Consider the following 17,089-nt stretch of genomic DNA (forward strand, 5'->3'; position numbering starts at 1 on the left):
AAATTACACCTGCTTCAACTTGCTTCTAATTTGTGAAAATCCTCTGCTGTAAAATTAATATAACAGGCTTTTAGTTATTTGTAATACAAAATAAGTACTTGGAAAAGGGTATTTGTGATACTTTTTAAAATATATTTTCCAGTCATAGTTCTAAAATTATTGCATTAAATGAAGAAAAATGAGATTAAAAGATCAGTTGCATCTTTTTAGTTACATTTTCTCTCTTTTTGCTAATTATAACATGAGGTCCGCTCTTTGAAGTAACCTACCCCACAGATTATATTAAAGTCATGGTCTGAGACAATTGTTTGGAGAAAAAAATATATTTTTATTGGGGTGCAAAACAAATTTAATCACACACATTCCACTTTTACATCACATCTATCACATCACATTCACAAATATCTGCTGCCCAGCAGCCAACGTTACTGTAACCCGCAGTCTTCACTGTATCTCATCTCATTTTTTACCCAGTCAACAGGAGCAAACTGCACATTTAACCAATTTTTGAAATAATGAATGGGCCATTTCCGCACAATGACTTGATTCACCAACATTACCATCATCTCTAGTGTCCATTTATGTGAAGAGGAGAAAGTTTCTTTAAGAAGCATGTAAGCGGTTGGCTGAGCTTCTCCGCCTTGAAGTCAAAAGATATTTGGCTTTTTCCTCAGGCATTACTGTATCCACCACATCAGCAACTTCACTATCAGCAGAGGCAGTGTGTGGCTTCAGCACCTGCTTCTTCTCCTTCTTCTTCAGGATGATAAGCTCTGCTGGTTCATCCTCCTCAGTATCTCTCTCCACAAAGGGCAGGAAAGCCATCTCTACCAGTCCCCCGACCATGCCAAGCATTGCCAGAGTAGAGCCGAGCATGTAGATCTTCAGCATGCTCCGGCTGGGCCTCTGTGTCAGCATTTCTTTAGCAAATGGGATGATCTCGCCAAAGTTTTCCATATTGTGTTGTCGATGAGTCTGTTAAAAGAAAAGGAACAATTGTAACCAGATATTCTGTAAAGAGAACAAAGATTTACTCCTGACAACTAATCCATTTAATTAAAATGCAAAAATTCTACTATCCACAAAAAAAGAGAATAATACTTACGTCGAAGCACACGCACAAACTCTCTTATTCTCTTTTTCTGTGCGTTCTGAGTAATCAGGCTTTGCAGGCAGAGGCAAAGGCAGAGCCTGCATATTTAAACCCAAGCAGGGCCAGGTTAACGCCCACACTGGGGACACAATGCATATTCATGAGGCCACTTGTACTCCAATTGTTTTGTTGGAGATTAGAACTTGTTTGGGTAAAAGGGCAGACACATCCAATCCCTGTATGTGATGAAATGCATGTGATGTGACATGTTGCCTGAACTCTGCATGTGCAGTTCATGCAGTAAACATTATATTGTTCTGACAGTAAGTAATGCTTTGCAACATTAGTTGGTACTCATTAACTTCTTCAAGCACACACAGGCACTGTTTAAGAAAAGTTAAAAATAAATAAATAAAGGATGTTAACATTCAGACAGTTAACATGTTACGGACCACTGAACAACAACAGTCCTGGGTTTGTGCTTTGTTACCATGCATATTGATCTTTATCAGGAGAGCTTCATTAGTGTCCAATAAGAGTATGCTAGGCTGTGGAAAGCCAGCCCCATTTATTGGTTAATAGTTATTGTCTGACAACAGTATTGGTTACACATGGAATACCCCCTATTGAACAGCAATAGATAAGCCTCATTAGAAGATAAGGGTCGATAGAATCCCCCAAATCATGCTGTCCTGAGCTGCTCTGCTCCTGTACCTAAATCTGTCCAAAATGCTGACAGTACATGCGTGTGTACGTGTCTCAAACTCTCTGCACTTTGAACCAGTTCCCTGCTGCACGAGAGAAGAGTAGCGAGTTGGGAAATGTGTCTGATCTTTGTCACAGAGACATCATCACTGAGTGAAAATGACAACCACACATTGCTTCAACATCTGTACACCAGATGAATCGTGCTTAACATTTTATCCAGTTTGACTTTTAGCTGTGCTGGTAGTGACCAAATAAGTTACACTTATTATTAGTTTTGTAACTGTCACATTGCATATTAATATAATTCTCTAAGTAAAATGCAGCAGTTATACAGATTACTCATGACATTACATTAAAGTAATGTCTCAACTCTGTATATTTTTATATATTTTATTAATTGTTTACTCTATTTAATTTGTAAACTATGTGTACACACACACACACACACACACACACACACACGTAGAAAAATATTTAGTATACACATCCAGAAATGCATATACTATTATATATTGTACATATATTTATTAGTTTCAGATGTAGCCATTCTTGTATTTTGCACAACTCTGTTGCTTGTGAAGCTCGCACACAAGAATTTCACTCACATGTGCTGTACCAATGTACCTGCACATGTGATGTGACAATAAAAGTGATTTGATTTGATTTGATAAAGCATTATTTTTTCAGTACTTTGAGATTTTGAACTGAAAATGGAGGTGAAGATTCTATGTAAAGAATTTCATACTAATACATCAGGTCAGAGTAAAATACAGGAGAAAATGCTAAAAAGTATCCACACTGATTCCACTCTTCATAGCTAATCCAGGGACAACCTTTCACCCCGTTTGTCCACTTTTGGATTGCAGAGTTGCCTAAAATATTGCAGGTAATAACGCAATAATTACGCAGTCGATAATGTTCCTCTTTGAGCAACTCAGCTCTGGGCATTTATGTTTGCCTCTGCTGGGAAAATGTTGAGACTGTTTGGAGACCTTTGCTCCATTTTTTTTGTCACTTCTGCTTGAAATGAACAGTCTGTCTCTATTCTGGACTTCACCAAGGCACCATGCTGTGGTTGAGGGGGAAGTTTTATGACAAATGTGGATGTGAAAACTCTTTCAACAGGAGCTAAGGGGAGAAGGAGTTTAGATCCACAGTATTTAAAATGTTTATATGTGAAAGGAAAATTACACACACAGTGACTTTTTTATTTCAGAGATTTTAATAGTGAGTGTTTTACCTGTAACACAGTGTTTGCAGGAAATTCATAAATGGGGTGAAATGAATAATAATCTAAAGCACCCTTTAAGTCAACATACATTTCTCAGCTTTTGACTCCTATTCACATCTTATAATAAAAGCTGTTTAAACCTGGTCACAAAGACATGTTTTGTATCTGTTGGCTTACTTGGCTTAATTTACTCCGTCTGGAACGTGCTGTTCTAAGTACGCTGCTCCTTGTAATCCTGACTGTGGTGGAAAGGCTGAAGTACAGAAGTACAGCCTGCTAATTGGCTTGCTGGTTAGATTAACTGAGGTTACCAGCTCAGGTTAAATGAGTCCCAAATATGGTGTATTTATATTAGGGTGATGCTTAATAACATGCAAGTTTGCAGAAAGTTGCAGAAATTAACAAGAAGAAGAAAAAATCTATTATTAGAAAGTAAACACGTCTGAACAAAGCCTGTTCAAACTGTAGCCGGAGTTTCCTGTTGCCTACCTGGCAGGGATCCAGTGTGGCCTTCTGCTGCTGTAGCCCATCAGCTTCAGGATTCAATGTGGTGCTAAATGTGCTAAAAAGGATCAGTATTTTGTAAAATATGCAGACCAACTCATCTGGCACAAGCAACAATGCTACGTTCAAAGTAACTTACTGCAAATCACCTTGCTTTGTATTCTCATCTTGACCATGCATTGAGCTGCCTGCTGATTATACTGTGATTGATTAGCTAGTGTATGTACTGGCAATAGCTTAATTTAATTTTGCAAAGTCTACCATTAATTTGTTTACCAGGAGTGAAGGTAAAACAACCACAGCAAAACAAATGCAGATCCTTTATTTTTGAGTATACAGGATTCCCAGCATAATACATATATAACATGAATATATGTTAAATCCATCATTACAAAGCACATACCAAGACAAACAGCAGACTGCCCAAAGTAAACCGCTTACAATAAGTGAATAAACATTTCTAACAATAGACTTTACCTGAATGTAAAAGTTCTAGTAGGTTTATGGCATTTAATGAATATACTTGTGGCATTTACACTGTTAATGATAGGTTTGTTTAAATATACATTGTTATATATATTTTTATTTCAAATTTGAATTTGATCTGCTCTATTTTATTTTATTTTTTAAAAAAAGAAGCAAATAATTAAAAAAATAAATTAGCGAAACAATTAACTTAAAGAAAGTAACAAAAATATGAGACAACTTTACCATATTAAATTACATCAGTATGGCTTATTGGATGCAGTAAGCATGCGGTTTTCTTCAAGTACAATAATTGTCATTGACGTCATTGTGTGTATTATTTTAAGCATGGAACCATGAACACAAAGTGTTCGGATGATCTGACTTCTGCCCCATCAAAAACCAGTGGTCAGGAACATCGTCACCATAAACAACATGGATATTCATGCAAAGCCCGGCTAGAGATGAGCCCATTTAATCCACTGCTTTCCGTCCTAGATCACACAGTTCTGTTGAATACTGTCAAAAATGTTCTGGTTAAAAATGAGACTCGTGCATCTGAGCGTGTGAGTTTCGTTGTGGTTTGTGTACTTTGGTGTGGTTTTGGGGAAGCTTCCTAGGCACTCTCTCCAAAATAAAATGCTCCACACAGACTGTGGATCTCCCACACCGCTTGAATCAACCACTTGTCGTTCTCAGTACCTGGGAGCTGCTGACGCAAACCAGCTGTATGCTGGGTCAAAACAGCAACACTGACCTGTAGAGGGCAGAAATACATTCAGGGTGAGAAATAAATTTTTCACCATTAAACTGTAGTTTAATAATAAAAGTGTAATTTAAAAACAGTTTAATGTATTTGTTCATTATATCCACATGCTTTAAGTGTACCTACCAGGTAAAATGTTTTATTTCCATGTAAACTCTGTGCAGCTTTCACATGATGGCACAAACACCAGTTATGGTCTTGCTATTATTGTTTTTTTTACCGTATCTAAAAGCAAAAGAGAAATGTTTTAGTCAGCCATATTATAAACTCAAAAGGTCAAAGGTCACAATTTGATATAAAACAGCTACAAACCCATTCAGGTTGGCAGGCTCTGAGTGGTACACATGCTTTCCCTGTTCAGCTATTGTAGGTGCGTGTTGTGCACTGCAATGGCTCTGACTGGTCTTCAGTGGGTGGCAGTGGCTCTTTAGTTCAACATGGCTTGTGGGCAAGGACATGTGATGTGTCCCCTGCACACTCCCGTTGACCTCTGGCACCTTGGGCTCAACCTTGTCTGGATCAAGATGTTTCCGGTTTTTCGTTGGGGAGGACACGTCGATGACCCTGATGTCTGGGATGCTGGCCTGCCTCAGGACCTGCTCTGAGTGGGCCAGCTGCAGCTTCTTCATGTGGTTGATGGCAACAGCAGCATTGTAGGCTTGCTGTAAAAGCGAATATAAAAAAGAGGTTGAAAAATAGCCTAGCTTCACTTTAGATGTCCTTATATATGGTGATATTGAGTAGACATTAAATGAAATGTCTTGTTCATTTATCATTGATTGATAAATTATAGATTCATATTTTAGGATCTTTTCTTCTTCTTTTTTACCACTGAGCAGCCAAGTGCATTTGATTTCCTAGGCAGTGTATGCACTACATCAGCCCTTAGTGCCCTCGATTACTAAACAGTATCTTATTAAAGTCTCCCTGGCCAGGAAGGATTTAGGTTGGCACCCGATTAATCTACTATAAACTGCAGGTCTTCAGTAAGGTTACCACACTGAAGCCAAGAAATCCGTGCAGACTAACCTTCCACTTGGACTTGGCAAAGTTCTTTTGAATCTGAACGCTGACGGAATAGTAGATGTCCTGGCTCCGAGCTGTCTTCCCAATAATCCTGGAAAACGAATGACGGCACAGAAAGCTTAAATTTATTTTAGGTAGAGATTAATTCTGAATGCATTTGTAACTGGTGCTGGGCAGGAAGATTGATGCCTCCTGTGTGCAGTGCCACTAAAATGTTAATTGTAGAAAGTTATTTTATGATCAGGCTTAGATGACATTTTATGGACTATTACACATTAACTGTTACAACGTAATAATTCAGTGACAGTTGTGAATTTTGCTCGAGACATGCTACTATACTGCACAAAATATGTACTTATATTACAAAAAGGGAGTCATTAATAAAAGATAATATGTAATTATTGTTTTGTCACAACTATACTGGTACAATGGTGGGTTTTCATGTCTTGATGCATGCTCAATCATCCAGGAAAGTAAATCCCCAAAAGTTGATTCTGTTTATCTGGACGTAGCGTCTTCAGTGATGTCTTCAGTTTCAGCGGACTGCAGGTTTGATTGCAGCCATTCCCCAACTCTCTGCAAATGGTACTCATGGCCATTGATCAGTGGTCTTTGATCAATGCTCATTAGAATTTGCATATTAATGATCAAGGAACTGAACTCCCAGCCCATTGTTCCTTCAATGGTGCTAATTTCAGTCATTAGGCAAATGAAACATTTCTCCCACTGTAAAAAACGCTACGTCCTAATGAACAGAATCAACTTTTGGGGTGGGTTTTCATATTAAATATAATCAGAATCTCAAATAATGAGGTTTAAATGCTGTTTTTTTTGTCTGCTTTTGGCATTGGGTCATGTCAGTGAGAGCAAATGTCCCTAATGTGATAGAGGATCTGATAAAAAGAGAGAAAATGCTAAATTGTCTTGTTGAAGACTGTGAATGAACTGATTGTCAGATAAAAAAGGATTACAGTAAACTATAAATAATGCCAAAAAGTCCAAAAAATGTCAACATGGGTGAAAGGAGCATAATAAGTTTCCATAATACAAGTGTAGTGTATGAGTGGTAGTCACCATGGATGTCTGAGCGCTAGGTCTGTAGTGTAGCGCATCTTGGGATTCTTCTGCATCATGTTACGAATAAAATCCTTGGCTGCAGAAAAAAACAATAGATACATTAGAGCTTAGACAACGCTGATTAGAAACACAGTCGGTGTGTGCCATCTTTCAGTGTAATTACCGGATTCAGAGATGTCGTCCCAGAATGGTGAGTCAAACTCATACTGTGCCTTCATGATCTTGGAGAAGAGCCGTGACTCACTTTCTTCATAAAAAGGGGGGTAACCGCAAAGTCTGAAAAAACCAAATAAATACAAACATTTAGCATCTGTGAAAAAAATCCCCTACATGGTACATGCATGGACTCAATGTGCTCCATTTTTCTGTATATAGGTAACTGTGTCATTGCATAAGACACAGCTGGGGCCTTTAATCTGATCGTCTTGTTACTAAGAGAAAAATCTGGAGCAGGTGGTGAATAGCTTTCTACTTACAGGATGTAGGTGATGACTCCGATAGACCAGCAGTCAACGGCGTTGCTGTAGGGCTTCTGTGCCAAAACTTCAGGAGCTGGTTAGAGAAAATTTTAAAGCTATATCAGTGATTGCTCAAAAGCTCGTGAAGCATCGGTAACATGCAGTATGACCCACTCTGAGGGTCTAACTCAGCGAGTGTGAGATTATTCCTCTAGAATGACATGTTTTCTTACCAACATATCCTGGGGTGCCACAGGCTGTCGACATGATGCCATTGTCTACCATCTTCGACAGGCCGAAATCACTGATCATGATCTTGGAGTTTTCCTCCTGGCTGTAGTACAGGATGTTCTCGGGCTGCACAAGGGAAAAAAGCAGGGACGAGAGCTGTTCACACACTGATGTCCTCAATGAAGAACTTCTCAAATAGTTATTTCACCTGTGGTGGAACAAATTCTTAATATCTTACTTTCTGTCAAAGTGATAATATTGTAAATTAAGCCAAAGCAAGAGGGGGAAAAAATCAAAGCAGTATTATCTATATGATTAATGAGGTCTGGACTTCAAGTAACAGTTGAGCTTTGGGGTACCTACTGTTTTGCAAAGGTAAAACCGCTCTTTAGTTGTATGCTAAATAATGTCAACTATGTCAAATTATTTCTCTAAGAATTTCTCTCAAAGGTTAAGTTAGTTTTTCTGATGAGCTAAGAATTAAAAACCCCTTCAACATATGACCCTGTAAATGATATTCAGGTATGGATAATTACTAGATGGATAAGTCACAATGGCTCTGCCAGGCTGTTCCATCAATAAGCTGATAGTTATAGATCCAGTAATTCATTACCTTTTACGGTTCTAACACACCATCTTACCAGATAGTTTCTATGAATGCCAGTACCTCAGTTCCAAGCACCACTAAACCCTTAAAGCTCACTTTTGACCAACATATGTCTTTTAACCTGCACATAAAAAGTCTCCAGGAGGGCCCTCTTTCACCTGCATAATGCTGTGTCTCAGAGTGACACTGAGAAACTAATCAGGCCATTTATTATTTCTAGGCTGGACTATTGTAATTTCTTGTTACCTAACGGCTGCAGCAGTCTCCAGCTGAGCCACACAATGGAGTTAGTAGCTAAAATGATTCTCTTCATTTGCCCATATTAGATTCTTTTCATTGGCTCCCTGTGAAGCACTGAATTGGTTTTGCTTCAACATGTCTTAAAGTCCTCATAGTAGCATATTGTCCCACTTTAGAACTGCTGTCAGAGAGCAGGTTTAATTGTGGTTCCTCCAGTTTAGAAACTACAATGGCAGGCAGAGCCTTCAGAAATCCTCTCTCCTGTGGCTAAAGACTCAGGCTGCTGGAGGATTTCCCATGATGTAAGGAGAATGTCTCCTCCACATGTATATCATTCATTTAGATCCTGCTATTGCACATTATTGTTTCTTTCCTCTGAGTGTATATATCTGTCTTTAAAGCTAAATGTTCCTGATGTTAAAAGTCCCATCAGCCAGCCAAACACCATATCATTTTTCATCTCTCCATGGACATCTTTTCCCTTTTCTCTGTCACCTTATCCCAACCAATTTCCCCCTGAGGTCTCCATTATGCTGCAAAGTGCTTCGTCAAGAAGGCAAATTGTTGGGCTTTTCTTTATAATACTGTATGTTGTCTATCTTTCTATCTAATGTACCCTCGGGTTTAAGGAGTAAGCATGATACAAATGAGTCAAATGTGATGTAAAGGAGAAAAACCATATATTTCACTAGTGTTTGGGATATTATCAGCCATACCTTCAGGTCCCGATGCACTATTCCGTTTTGGTGCAGATAGCTGACGGCCTCCAGCACCTGCTGAATCACTCTGCTGGCATCCTTCTCTGAGTACACCCCCCGATCCAGGATACGGTCAAATAGCTCACCGCCTGAAACCCTGGTACAGAGCCACCGCCAGCATTAAAACTATATGCTCCTTTTCCTTTTATGGTGATAATTTGATAATATTGGACACAAAATCTGGAATACTCACAGCTGCATGACAAGATAGTAATGCGTTTGACTTTCATAGAAATCCTCCAGCCCCACAACGTTCTCATGTTTAATTCTGTAAAAATAACATGATGCTTTCATTATGACATTGCTTTTATACCTATCACAAAGTTCCACATACTTTCAACCCAAACAACATCCAAAAAAACCCGACATCAATGGCAATCCTCCTCCTGTGCTCACGTCTGAGAGATGAAAGCTGGAGGCTCATAAAAATTCACATGTGAATTACCTTCGCAGCACAGCGATCTCATTCTCCAGATTCAGATCCCTCTTCTGTTTCCTTTTCACACACTTCATGGCGAAATTTTTCCCCGTCTTCTTCTCCTTCACCATGTAAACCTCTGAGAATGCCCCACTGCTCATTAACACATAAACACATATTGAAAATACATTACTGATGATGCCTTCACTGATTGCTTTGAAACAACACACAAAGTCTCCCTTGGTAAGGGGAAATAAGCCTTCTCGCTTATTACTAGAGGGCTGTTGTTAATAAAACATGGGCACATTAACAACACAGAACATTGGACTCCTGTGTGTCTACTTTTATATTGCTCTCGTGCAACTGGGAGAAGCTATTGCTTCATTCAGTTTCTCAATTTGTGCATACATTAAATGTTATTGGTTTTCAGCCAACTTTTATTTGAAGGGCTCATGTTTTAAACACATTATTTTTTAATTAATGACACATCCTATTTTTATTTTCTTTATGATTTAAAATATAATAATGCAAGTCCCATTTCCTGAATGAGGAAGTGCTGCAGGGTTAGTAGGACATTGGGAAATAAGCTGTTTTCTTCCTGCAGAGTTAGGAGATGAGACTGGAACATTCATTTCCATTATTTTGTTTGTTTTTCTTTTTAAGAACATAAACGTCAGACAAAGATGTCCTCTCTCACATTACTTCACACAGATGTGTTCTCAGTACTGGAACATTCTGCTTGGTTTAGGTGACTAAGCTCCCTGGATTGAGCATGCAAACACCTACTCTCTAGCTGTGTATTCACCTGTGCTGTTCTCAGGAGTACAATCGGATATACTGATTCATACTGATTATACTGGCTCATATTGACTCATACTCACTTACTGTACTATGAGGTTGGCATATTTATTTATGTCCAGTTTGACATGATACATCTACATACATGCATTCTCACAAGCGTCTCTGGTGGGCAACGTCAAGTTGAAGGTTGCTGTAAACGTGAGCAAATGGTTTATGTTGAATAAATGATAAAGAGCTGGTTAGCTGTGCTTAGTTTGGAAACTGAGATAAGCAGCTGAATTTGCAGAGACTGTGAATAGTGTGGAGCCTTCCATAAACCATATGTATTTTTGTATAGATAAATACTAAAGCTGTAAAAGTCGAGCTAAGCTAACTGCGCATACAGGTTTTGATTCTAATTTACTGTATAAACAAGATCACCAGAAAAACATTTAGTCCATAATTGCATTTAAAGACTTTAAAGGCTTCTGTTGTGTAACCGTCAATAATGACTTTGTTTTTTTCTCCCTGTCGTATTACATCATTTAGGAAAGGAAACTTTCTGATACGGACTTCTTAGAGACCATCTAATTTAAAATCAACTCAGGGCAGAAATAGCAATATCAAAGGGTTTAATTAAGCTCTTGTAAGGACCTCTGTGACTTAACAATTCACATGTCAGGGGCTTATTATTGTGCGCTGTGCTCCTGTGTCCATGCTATCTTCAGCGTTGTCTGGGAATAGTTGTTCTACTGGGTGGATTAGGTGCTTTATCCCTGACGCAAAGGAAACGGTGGCAGGCTCCAGGCACAGAAGGTCAGCAACGGACCATGTGTAGGTCAGGTCACAGGCAGGTGTCAAGAACTATCGGCAGACCACTTTTCCCACGTTCATATAAACTCTAATTCCAGCTCAGTTTGGCAGTCAGGAACAAGCTGTCCCTTTCCCATTATAGCACTACTTTCCCTGAATTGCTTTGATTTTTGTTCCAAGGACCTACTTGAAAAAAATACTTTGACTTTCAAGAAAAATTGCCGGTCAAGACCTGAAAATGAAAGCTAAGCAACAACCATGATCAAAAAGATTAGGAGCGATCAGAAATTGCAAGAATTCACCCGACTGTGTGAATCTGAGTGCTTAGAATTCAGTACAGACTAAAATCGCACTGCTTTTCAATGCACTCTGGTGGTTCTTCTTAACCCCGAATAAACTCAGTCCCTATTTCCAGGAAACCATTAGGATGCTGTTTACACAATGTCTGATGAGGCCCAGTGGGAAAGACTGCAAAATCTCCAGTCCCTTCTGGAGTCTCTTGCTTTTATTGTGACAGAACACAAAAAAACGAAAATGTTCACCCGGGAATAGGCATCATTCAGAGAGTTCACCGAAAGCAAACTTACTGGGTGGCTCAGACAGCAGTAATCCAATCTGTCTTCTCTTCTAGGGGAGGTGCCACAGAAATAACCGCATTACAAGTAATTTTAAAATTTGTTTTCCCACTTTTACGTGAAACTCTTGGGTGTTCAAATTGTTTGGGGGGAATAAAAGTAATTGCTGTAGACCAACAGAACTGAACTGAACCAAATTAGATAACGCTCTTTGCTCAGGAGGGTGTTGCCTCCTTCACAGTCCAATCATTGATGATGTGTTAGATAAAACCTCTTGGCAGCCTCTTCAGCCCTCAGCACAGTAAGCTCTATTTTCTCACTCTGGCAGCACTCTAGCTTACATCATGATTTAATGTTAGTCTCTCACCAGTAGTTCTCCAGTCTATTGAAAAATACTCAACACTGCCACTGGTTTTTATCGCCGCCGGGACAAAAATTAGGTGAGCGCAGGTGAGCGAGTGTCGACTGAATGTGTACAGCACAAAGTTAGACGTTAGAAAGCAATAACATTAGGTGGATTCTTATTTAGTTTTTATTTTTTAATTGCAAATGTGCCAGCGGTTCTTGGAAGCACTTCTCATTAATTCCAGCTCTGTTCTTCCCTTCATAGAAAATTAAACTGTCCTAACTTTGATAAATACTGCTGCTTTTTTTCATTTAAAGTCACTTCACTAATTGTTTAAACCCGGCACAGAATATCACGTTATCACATTATCACATTTTTCCTGTGCAAGTCTCCATCATATGTTGGCACTCAGTCATGAAAACTTCGAGAACCCCTGACCTCAATAACGATTCTACTGTCTTATTATTTGTGCCAGATTTATAATCAAATATTTACATTTTCCTCTGTTTTGTTTGCATATAAAAACTAAAAAGCAATGATTAGCAAATTTAAAAAATTACAAAAAAAAATTGTGAATGAACTGCTGCACTGATGCCAAAGCCTGGATCCCTCTGGAAAATCAGCCTAGTTGTCTAACAGTTAGAGCATCTTGCTGCCAATACTTAAGTACAGTAAGCCTTAGCATGTTAATCCAATCAAATCAGTAATCTGTCCTCTAATTCAAACAGCATGCTGATGGCTATTATCATGCCAGCCACTGCAGTTCACATCAGTATCAGTAAAATAAACCATCTAATGGTGCAAAGCATTCGCCAGGGAAGCAAAAAACTGTTCAGTTACTTAAACATTTTTTAAACTTTAATCAAAGTCATCTTACAGTGAGTTAAATGATACTTACGATCCCAACTCTTCCATGAAGTCAAAAACCTCTTGGATGTTTTCAGTGTTCTTCTTCCACACATAGTCGGCCTCTTGACGACCCATGTCTGCAGGTGCTTTGCCAGGGAATTCTTTTTGATGTTAAGGAAAAGCAAAAGACAGAAGAATAGATGTCACTCAAAGGAAAAGATCCACATTGCCCTTGTTTCCTTAGTTTATTTGCATACAACTGCAACAAACAAAAACCATCCAGGCTCAGTGTACAGGCTTCCTCGTCATTGTAAATGTAAACAAAAAAGTCATCTGGGATTATTGAAAAGTCCTAACAAAGCAGCTATGAAGGTTGACGCGTCTGCTGAGCTGCTCAGACTGTATACAGGTGGGAGCAGCCGGTGAGACTGCTTTTGTCAGCCGGTCTCTGTCTGGCTGACAAAAGGTTAGCGCACTAATCCGCGCTGTAACTAGCACACAGGGAGGTGTAAAGCTATGCCGGGCTTGGCCCACATCAGCACCACATGATGCTGTATCATAAAGCTGTGTATCAACAAGGCTGATACACAATCTAAAAGCAAATGGGAATGAAATGTGAGACTAGTGTGTCACTTTTGTTTCCTGACATAAAAAAAAAATCATTTGAAAAAGAAATTAACCTTTATAACTGTTGTAAATGAAACTTTTTAGAAAAGAAAATACCTTGCAGCTCAGGAATATATTCAGTATAATGAGAAAAATGATTGTATTTTCTCAAATGATGAGCATCTAAAACAAGAATGACTTGTTGAGTAGAACTCAATGTACTGAGGAGGATTAGGAACACTTTAGAAGGACAAGTTACTCAGTCTGATTTCCTGCCCCCTTTTCTCTTATATAATGGATTAACTCCTGATCTGTATACCTGACACCATCACAGGTAAAAAAAAAAAAAAAAACTAAAAAAAACTTAGAACAGCCTAGAACAAATTATTTTAAATGTGACAATATATCTTAATTAATTAAGTATACTATTGCTAAAGTGGTATCTGCTGACAGTGGTATAAAAACATAAATTATATGAATAAATAAAGCAGAAAAAACAGTTTCAATTCAGTGCATATGCAAATTTACCAAAACCTAAAGCTCAGAAACATATTTATTCTAATAATCCAGTGTCCAGATTTATATACATAAATACATATGTAGACAGTGATGAGCACAGAGGATCTGATATGAAAGGGGTTTCCTGTTGTTTACTCCTCCCCTGCAGTACTTCTTTTCATCCTGAGCGTGTGTTGTTGTTTTAACAGCACAGATCACAACATAAAACTCAGCAGGGGGATCCAAAACCACAGTCAGCCACGCAAAACCTAATTTGCAAAGTCAAAACCTGCATCAGTGATTTACATTTTAATACATCCGGTTCCCTTTACGAAAACTTTCACCTTATCTTTGTCATTTATTCATCAACTTCACGCTTAAAGCTCAGCCACACGTTTCTGCCATCGTGCAAAAAAAAAAAAAAAAAGGTGGGAGAGAAAATCCACGTTATCTCACGCATAGGTACACCGATAAATGACGTGACTTGCAGCACGGAGACAGGCTCCTCTGTCAGTAAATGACAGCAGATATGTCCCGTGCGGTGCCTCGCGATACAGCATCGTGCATCATACCAACAGCTGAACCAAGTTCGCTGCGGCATCCGTGGAAAGATCACTCTGCGGCAAACAGGCGGATGATCAGATATTCAGATCAAGCTTGAAGCACACATCTGCCACGCCTGAGCAGAAACACTTCTGAATATACACACATAAATGTACTCAAGACAGATCTATTCAAGATGCAGGACGTTTAAAAACTACCCAATTTACGCGCAGAATATAAATTACACATCACTGGTCCTCTGCCTCATCCTAGGCCGGAAAAAATCTCCAATCTGCAGCTCTTTAGATTTAATTACTGTAGTGTGAGACATCTGAAGACGTATAGTTAATTTAATAAAGAAGAGGTTCATTCATCAGCACGCTGACTGAGACTTACCTAGAGACTTTGCGCGGTTGGAGCTCTGCTCTGACTCTCCTGCCAAAAGCTCAGCGAGGTCTGGGGAGATTACTTTATCTGGGACCTTACAAGTACCTGTTGTTAAGTCGGAGATTACATCCATGAAGATAGTCGATGGGAGGGGCGGAGAGTCTCACAGGTGCTCATTGAGACTTGTGGCACAGTTGAGGCTGGTGCACTCGCTGCTGCCGCCGCTGCATCACATCTTTCCACACAGTTTCAGGTTTTATAGAAAACGGCGCTTCCTGCGTAGAAACGGCCTCCTATTGTAAAACAGCACGATTCATGTAAAACAGCCCACGCCGTGCTCACGACAAGCAAGTAGGCTGTATTTTAAAATATATGACGACTAATTTTTGATGATGCTCAATATAAAATAATTTAAAAAAAAAATATGACAATTTATAAAAGCTTTATACACAGGTTATGGTTGTTATGCAGAGTCTTTTTAATGTTGTGTTTAAATGCTGAATGAAAGTGGATTTTCTGCAGCTCTGTGACACCAATGAAGAGGAAAGACTTCAGCAACAAACTAAATATTAGTATATACATTAGTTATACATTGGTTAACGATTTAATTAATTAGCAATATTAAATTAAAATAAGTTACTGCCAGTGTAATAAATAATATCCTGGTGTATGAGTGACCTGTCAAAATTAAAGTTTTGTCTGCAAAATTAGATAATAATTCAATTGGATGTAGAGCTAACATTTCAAAACATTTTGTCTACCTGTAAAATATTAATGATTAATTAAAGTGGACCTATTGTGCTCCATCTTCATATTTTCATTCTTGGACTCTAGAGCAGGTTTGCATTATGAAAATACCCCTCATTTATCTGACATCTGTCTGAAACAAGGCTGTTTATCACCATGCCAACGGGAAATTCAGGTTAAAGAAGAAGCCATATGTGAACCTGATCCAGACTGAAGCAACGTGGAAAACAGTTCTGTGCTCAGACACATCTAAATTTGAAATATTTACAGTAAAACCTGGACAGTGCATCCTCTGGACTGAAGACGCGAGGGACCATCTGGGTTTTTGATCAGTACTCAGTTCAAAAGTCTGCACTTCTGATGACATAGGGGGTGCATTAGTAGAATCGGCATCCCAATAATGCTGAAAGGGATGCAGAGATTTTAGAGTAACATATGCTCCCATCCTTACAATGTCTCTTATAAGCGAGGCCTTACACACTTCAGCAAGACAATCCTAAAAAGCATACTACATCTATTACAACAGCAAGGCTTTGAAGTTGAAGAATCCAGGTGCTGATCTGGGCTTTCTGCAGTCCAGATCTTTCACCGAATTGAAAGCATTTTGAACATTATGAAATTGAAAATATAACAAAGCAGATCTAGGATTGATCAATAGCTAGAATGTATTGGACACGTATGGGGCAAATGCCCCGGAGTCCAGCCAGCAGACGTCTCCTCAGTTCACAGACTGTTGTTAAAAGAAGAGGCGATGCTAGAGAGTGATAAATTAGTTATTTCCCAACTTTTCGGAGCTGTGTTGCTACCATCTTTTCCAAAATGATTGTATGTTTTTGTAACGACGCATTTTCTCACTTTAAACATTTAATCTGTTTCCTAATTTCTATTGCAAATATAATATGGGTTTATGAGGTTTTCAAATCATTGCATTCTCATTTACATTGTAAAATGTGTCCCAGCTTTTTTGAAGGTTGAAGATATTTTACACCTGGCTACCAACTGCTTGAAACCACAGTGCACCATCAGGCTGTGACAGTGTTGCATTATAATCTGTAGCCTGAGGAGGCATCCCTTAACAGGTTTATGCATTAATCTGCATTAGGTGCTCATGTAACCCTCCACAGAAGGAACCATACGAAATGCAATGACAACAGACAGGTCACACTAATAATACTGCAGGCCTCTGCTGCTCATGTATTCACTCCAGTGTTTGTGAAATGCAAAAGGTTAATTATTCACAAACAGCCTAGCTAAGCTAAAGGCTTCCTAGCAGACAGAACAAACCAGTTCAGCTTTAATAACCTTTATAATCTATGAGTCCTTTCTGATAAATAAAGAAATGCAGACATAACCTAAAGATAAA

General features: G+C 38.8%; 2 protein-coding genes across 2 annotated transcripts; both read right to left on the minus strand.

Annotated features, from left to right (window-relative positions):
• Positions 1 to 304: 304 nt before the first annotated feature.
• g0s2 (G0/G1 switch 2) lies at positions 305 to 1,174 on the minus strand. The gene is made up of 2 exons (XM_082520282.1): positions 1,106 to 1,174; positions 305 to 975 (listed from the first exon to the last, which is right to left on the minus strand). The coding sequence occupies exon 2, from the start codon at positions 955 to 957 to the stop codon at positions 604 to 606; it is 354 nt and encodes a 117-aa protein (XP_082376408.1). The 5' UTR covers positions 958 to 975; positions 1,106 to 1,174; the 3' UTR covers positions 305 to 603.
• Positions 1,175 to 3,842: 2,668 nt separating this feature from the next.
• Positions 3,843 to 15,127, minus strand: camk1gb (calcium/calmodulin-dependent protein kinase IGb). The gene is made up of 13 exons (XM_082519070.1): positions 14,989 to 15,127; positions 12,995 to 13,106; positions 9,610 to 9,735; positions 9,358 to 9,432; positions 9,123 to 9,261; positions 7,562 to 7,685; positions 7,347 to 7,422; positions 7,034 to 7,146; positions 6,868 to 6,946; positions 5,797 to 5,884; positions 5,080 to 5,429; positions 4,894 to 4,992; positions 3,843 to 4,758 (listed from the first exon to the last, which is right to left on the minus strand). The coding sequence occupies exons 1-12, from the start codon at positions 15,110 to 15,112 to the stop codon at positions 4,935 to 4,937; spliced, it is 1,464 nt and encodes a 487-aa protein (XP_082375196.1). The 5' UTR covers positions 15,113 to 15,127; the 3' UTR covers positions 3,843 to 4,758; positions 4,894 to 4,934.
• Between the last annotated feature and the right edge of the window lie 1,962 nt (positions 15,128 to 17,089).

This window comes from Aulonocara stuartgranti, assembly GCF_965226115.1.
Source record: "Aulonocara stuartgranti genome assembly, chromosome: 20".
Taxonomy (NCBI): Eukaryota; Metazoa; Chordata; class Actinopteri; order Cichliformes; family Cichlidae; genus Aulonocara; species Aulonocara stuartgranti.

What these genes read in the sequence shown, in the direction of transcription:
- g0s2 (XM_082520282.1), bottom strand. Translation starts at nt 957, where the DNA reads ATGGAAAACTTTGGCGAGATCATCCCATTTGCTAAAGAAATGCTGACA.
- camk1gb (XM_082519070.1), bottom strand. Translation starts at nt 15,112, where the DNA reads ATGGATGTAATCTCCGACTTAACAACAGGTACTTGTAAGGTCCCAGAT. An exon ending in GGAGTCATCACCTACATCCT is followed by an intron (nt 7,147 to 7,346) that starts GTAAGTAGAAAG and finishes TGGTTTTTTCAG; the next exon opens with ACTTTGCGGTTACCCCCCTT. An exon ending in GAGCCTGCCAACCTGAATGG is followed by an intron (nt 4,993 to 5,079) that starts GTTTGTAGCTGT and finishes TTTTGCTTTTAG; the next exon opens with ATACGGTAAAAAAAACAATA.